Source organism: Nipponia nippon, unplaced genomic scaffold (genome assembly GCF_047370975.1).
Source record: "Nipponia nippon isolate SJK-2023a ecotype South Korea unplaced genomic scaffold, ASM4737097v1 scaffold_2, whole genome shotgun sequence".
NCBI lineage: Eukaryota > Metazoa > Chordata > Aves > Pelecaniformes > Threskiornithidae > Nipponia > Nipponia nippon.
This window is the reverse complement of record NW_028262336.1, coordinates 119587913-119593709: the sequence shown is the minus strand read 5'-3', so window position 1 is coordinate 119593709 and position 5797 is coordinate 119587913. Positions and strand designations below refer to the sequence as shown.

Below are 5797 nucleotides of genomic sequence, written 5' to 3'. Positions count from 1 at the left end.
ACTTTTCCATCTTTGTTTCCATCAGCCCGCCGTTGCCTCAGGCGAGGACGACACGGCACCCTTCCACAGGGCAGGCCAGCGGCGACACCCCGCAGGGGGACAAAGCGTTCGCGATGCGCGTGCCCACTTGCGAGTGCGGTAACGCGGACGGACACGACGGAGGAGCCATTAATGACCCCTGCAGCAGAACCGTTAAGGATCCCTAGAGCTGTCACCCGCCCCGTGCCCCAAGCAGGCGTGAGGTGGCCGCAGCCTGCTGTCCCCTGGGGATGGCGGCTGGCCACCGCCTGCCTCGGAGGCTCCGCCGCTGTTAACCCTGGCTGCGGGAGGGGTAAAACACGCCAGCCGTGACTGGAAAGGCCTGACCCGATCCGCCCCCCAGGGCGCCCGGCCGCGGGCGGCGGTGGGCTCCGTTCCTCGGGAATTCGCGCCCGCACCGCGGCGCAGCCCCAACATGGCGGAGGGCGGGCAGGGCCGCACCGCCTGCTCTGCCCCGCCGCCGCCGCGCTCCCTCCCGCCGGCCGCGGGGCAGAGCCGGCCCGCCGCGGCCCGCCCTCGTTCCTGTGGCAACCGGCCCGCCCGGCTCCTACCTGCCGGGGCGCGGCGGCGGCCATGAGGGCGGCGAGCAGGGAGCAGCCGGCGGTGGCGGCCGAGGAGGCGGGCGGCGATGCCCGCGGCGAGGCGGCGGCAGGCGGGCAGCCCCGTGAGCGCGGCGGTCCCCCGGTCCGGCGGCGGGTCCCGCCTCACCGCCCCTTGCGGCCTCCGTTCCCCTTCCCCACCCCGGCCCCTGCCCGGAGCCTTTCCCCCACCTCGCTTGGTGGCACCGCGCACCCCACCGCGGCAGGGGTGCGGGTAGCAGCCCCGTCAGGCAGGGCCTCCCCTGCCGCCATGAGGTGCCCTCATCCCTCTTCCACTCCTTGGAGGCCTCCTCCATGCGCGCCCCTGCCTTGGGTTGTTGGCCGTGTCTCCTCCGGTGCCCTGGGGTGGCCTTGGCTCCTGCACGGACGAGCCCCCACGCCGCGCCACAGCCCACCCGCGCTCCCCAAGTCTAAAAGACTTGGGGGCCCCCCACGGGCCTGTCGTGAGGGATCGCTCGACGGTGGGGAGCAGGGCCTGGCTGAACGCCATCGTACATTTGTAAATGATTTGTCTTACAGTGCATCAGAAGTAGAGCAGCATAAAATGACACGACATTCGGCAAAGCACATTAGCATTCAGGGGATTTAAAATAACCGGTTCTTTTGTAATATGTTTTACTAACAGGGAAGAAATTTGCGTATGTTGAGCCATCTAGGAGAGTTAAAGAAATACTTGAAGAAGAGCTTTATTTTCGGCAAGAAGCACGCCACGTTAAACATCCAGCTGCAGGTAATCCTCCTTATCGGCAAATGCCAAGTGTTTGTCAGGGCAAATGAAAGTTAAATTGTTTTGAGGAACTGTGGCAAAATTATTATTTTAAAAAAACAGCGAAGAACATTTATGTAATATCCTGGGGAACATTTAAAACCAGAAGAATCGCACTTAGTCTTTATTACTTTTTTTTTTTTAATCTGAAATTACGGGACCATAAAGAACATGGATGATTCCATATGATGTATCAGTTTAATAAAACAGAAACAAATGGCAAGCAGTTGGGAGGTTTTCTTACCTTTTTCTTTGAAAGAAGCGCTGTAGTTATTAGAATACCTTGTCCCCTTCTGCTGTTCAAAACTGAAATTGGTGTTGAAAAGAACAAGTTGAGGTAAGAATGATAACGGTAAATAAAGGACAGGAAAACAGTGAAAACGGTTAGAAAATCAGTCTGTTTAGGCAGCTTAAAGGTTATGGAGAGACTTGATTACAGTAGGCAGATGAAGAAATGGAAGTCCAAGAGGGAGGTGTTCGGTCTGGCTAAACTTAAAAGTTCTGAGAACTGGAGGTAAAAATGAGACAAGATCAGAATAGAAATAATTAGCAGTTTTTAACAAAAAGAGAACTTAATGCTGGAACAATTTAACAGAGATCACTTAGATTCACCATTTTTAATACACACTTTAAATATTTTGCACTTAAACAGTCAGCCCTGGTCCAAGCTCATTTGCTAGTCTTGGTGCAGGAATGGGCCTGAAGCCATGTGGCCCGTGTAAGACAAAACTTACATCATGCTGGCGGTCTCTTGCAGCCATGAGATCTATTAATCTAATTGTAGAAAACTGATTTCCAGGAGTTTGTAATGTTAAAGGATAGGTCATCTTATCTGGTTGACTACAAGGTCTTATTGCCTTTATCAGCCAAGCCGTTGGATTTTATTAGGTACCTCTCTGTAGAGTCCACTGAGTAAAGCTCGTTATTCCACAGCTTCACTCATTAGTTTGTTTTAGTGGTTGGTGTATTAAAAAAAAAAAGAAAAAGCCTGATTAATAATTTGGATTTGCATGATTCATCTCCTTTCTTTTCTTGGATATATAATAGTGCCTTTTTTAGTATCCAGGATTTTCTTCCAGAGAAGGTAGATACACATATATTTGGTTTTGGCTCTTTATGTGCTCTCACCAGTTGTTTTGCCTCCTCTTTTAAAATGTGAATACCAAATCTGATCATGGTATTTCAGTATTTGTATCACTAGTAGCCTGTAGAGAGAGAGAATCTTCTACTTATTTTAGAGCTACATTAGAGCTAACGTTAGCACTAGGACCTTGAACTGTTTGTCAGCTGTTACTCCTAAATACGTGATGGTTTTGCTCCACAATACACGGTTCCCATTCTGCAGCCCCACATTCTCTTCCATAGAGTAAAGCTATTTCTTGGTTATATTAAGCTGCATTTTGTTGGAATAAGCCCACCACCAGATCTCCTAATCATTACACCCTCCACAAACGTAATAAGGGCATTTTTGCCTTTGTTTCCAAATTTGGAAAATTTTCCAAATTTGTCTGGTTTCTCTTATGTAGGATTGAGACCCAAGTCTAAACTCACTCAAAATAAATTTAAAACAGTTGGATTCACAGACAAAAATGTACCTAAGTTAGGTGATGTAATCAATATCCTGTTAGATGTAAAGACCATTTGAACCTGCAACTCCATTACTGTGATTAGACTCCTTAGGCAATTACAGCATGTACCTGCAAATGAATGACTTACGTAGGCTCTGTTTATAGTAAATGGAGAGAAAAAGGCACTTTGAAAACACAATTCTTCTGACTTGCCCTAGATACCTACCGTTGCATGTGTCGTGCTCTAAAAGTGCCCGTTCTTTTCCCATTGACTGTAAAGGGCTTCTGGACAAGTGGCTGAATTGCAGATGTTAACATTGGTCTGCTCAATCTGCCCATGTGTCTAATGTTACCAAGAGCTGAACCCAACTATATTTCACTGCGTTCATCTGCCAATGGATCAAAATTGTCTAGAGTATTTAAGTTTGATTGTGTGAATGGATGCTACCATGTATGTTCTCATGACTTTTGCAGAGTCCCCCACTGAAATGTGTGTTACAAAGGCTTAAAGTACTAAAGACAATATAGAAACACTACCAAAAAATTCATTACAGGAATGTATAATATGGATGTATAACAAGCTCAATGTATAAATGGTATGTATAGCATAATATGTTGCATGCATAGCATAACAATGCTATGTATCATAAGGTCAAATAGATGCTGGTGTACAGGTTATTTGGCAAGTACCTAGTTCCTTTTTCATCTGTATACACCCGGAGAATTAGAGATGCTCCCTAAGTGGCCTGGGCTCTGATAAACAACAGTTGTCAGGTTGGATGGTTACTGATTTACACAGCTTAGATTATTAGTAAGTTTATTGCTCTACATAAATTAGATGGTTAGTAAATTGTAACCTTTCCACAAAATAAATTAGCTTGTTTTGGTTTGTTTTGTTGGTGTTGGTTTTGTTTTGCTTTTTTGTTGGGTTTTTTTTGGGGGGTGGTGTTTTGTTGTTGTTCTGTTGTCTTTTTATGAGGGCATTTGATATTCCAGTATGACCAATAAATCATGCTGGATGCATCGGTGGTATTGCTGTTCCTTATACGTTATAGATCAGCTGCATCCTGCTTCAGTTAGGAGCCTGGTAGTCGTAAGCTGTTCTACAGACAGTAGGGAGCATCATATACCTTTAGCAATCTGAATTGCTCTCTGAAGACATCAATCTCTTTTCATTAACTATGGAGGAAGATTATAGTGTTCTGCTTAACTGCTAATTACTGTGTAGACCAAAGAGACTGTCTTTTAAAAGTTACATTAATTCTAGAACAAGTTGAAGTAATCAGTTATAATGGTATTATTTTCACAAATTATTAACAGTGGCTCTGGAAGGAATTTGGAGTGTGAAAAAGAGTTTCTCCATTGGAAGCCTGAAACCATTGTCACAGAACAGGAACGGTTTCCTTTTACAGCCTCAATTCTACTCAAGGCATGCAGGAATGAAAAGTAAGAGTCAATAATAAGAAAATTCCACTATAACACCTCATTTTAAAATTGCAGGGTAATATTATTTTGTAATTCATAGACATCTCACAGGACTGCAGATTACCTATAAGGTCTTATAATAATCACCTCTGGGCATCTTTCTGCAGAGCTAACCCACCTCTTCCTTTAGTAAGTAGCCAACAGACTTGAAATCTTTGTATAAGAAACCTGTTTAGGACTGCTATGTTGAGTCACCTTATTTCATATTCTGAAACCTTTTGTAAGCGTGTGGAATTGTTTCCTACTGATAGGTGGTGAGTGTAGGTTTTGTGTTACATAACGAACCTTACTTGCCTTTCTTAACATCCAACCTTAACAAATTCAAGTGTTTGGAAAAGCCCTCCTCCAACACACCTCCTGAAAAGATGGATCTAGGTATCATTTCAGGCATGTTAGCATTTGCCTGCAATAGTCAGCTGGTGCTCGGGGGCATGTATTTCTTTCTCAGGGGCTAGTGGTTTAAAAATACAGCTAGCTGTATGACTAGCACCTCTTTCTTCCTATCCTGATCTTGTAAGCTCTGGAGACAGTGGCATCTTAGTTACAACAGCACCATGAATTAAGTTATTGCTAGTATAAGAAGCGTTTAACCAGTACAGCCTTCTGCCATGCTGCCTTTACTCTAGAGTTACTACTTGTAGGAATATTGTGGTTATAGAGCAAGCCTAATCTATCCCAGGTATTAACTGCAGTCACTTCTGGTAATGTACTTAAACCGAGAAAATTTTAGCCACGCCATAGAAAATACAACCAAAGAATGCCTCGGAGTTTTGAGATGTTGGCATAATTTTAAAACTCATGTACCTGAGGCTTCTAGTGAAGGCACACAGAGTTCTCAAAGACCCTGATCTCTTCCATTTCCTGTTAAGATCCTTGAAGAAAGAACAGCTATGAACCAAAGCAGTTTATTCAGATTGATTTAGGTGCTGAAATTTATGGGATCTGTTGGTTTTCCTTTGGGAATTTAGATGTACCTTCATTCCCAGGGACTGCTGCTAGAGACAAGTGGTGCTCTCCTCGCTAGCTATACTGCCTGTTTCGCAGCGGAATAGGCAGGTATCATGAGAGGAGGGGTGGCAGAAGAAATGCAAGGCAGGAGAAAAACTGGAAGCAGTCTGGCTTCAGCTCCTACAGTCACCAACCATTTCCATTCACACACCCTCTTCTGTGTAAGGATCTGGGGAAGAAATGAGGCGGTAATATACTAATTGGGAGATGGAGTCGGTACAGGCTGTGGAAATGGACAAAAAAGAAGAGGGGTTTCTAAAGAGAAGATGAGCCTGCTGTGTTCAGTGCCAGCAGGAAAGGCACCAGCAAAGGGAAAAGGAAGAAGCACAGAC

The 5797-nt window shown here is 45.3% G+C and overlaps 1 protein-coding gene across 1 annotated transcript; it reads left to right on the top strand.

The window, feature by feature from the left end:
- Positions 1 to 377: 377 nt before the first annotated feature.
- On the top strand, positions 378 to 4432 carry CUNH11orf97 (chromosome unknown C11orf97 homolog). Its single transcript, XM_087755982.1, has 3 exons — positions 378 to 703; positions 1264 to 1368; positions 4293 to 4432. Exons 1-3 carry the CDS (start codon positions 613 to 615, stop codon positions 4430 to 4432), a joined length of 336 nt encoding a protein of 111 aa, XP_087612108.1. The 5' UTR covers positions 378 to 612.
- The last annotated feature ends 1365 nt before the right edge of the window (positions 4433 to 5797 follow it).

What these genes read in the sequence shown, in the direction of transcription:
- CUNH11orf97 (XM_087755982.1), top strand. Translation starts at nt 613, where the DNA reads ATGAGGGCGGCGAGCAGGGAGCAGCCGGCGGTGGCGGCCGAGGAGGCG. An exon ending in GGCGGCAGGCGGGCAGCCCC is followed by an intron (nt 704 to 1,263) that starts GTGAGCGCGGCG and finishes TTTTACTAACAG; the next exon opens with GGAAGAAATTTGCGTATGTT. An exon ending in CGTTAAACATCCAGCTGCAG is followed by an intron (nt 1,369 to 4,292) that starts GTAATCCTCCTT and finishes AATTATTAACAG; the next exon opens with TGGCTCTGGAAGGAATTTGG.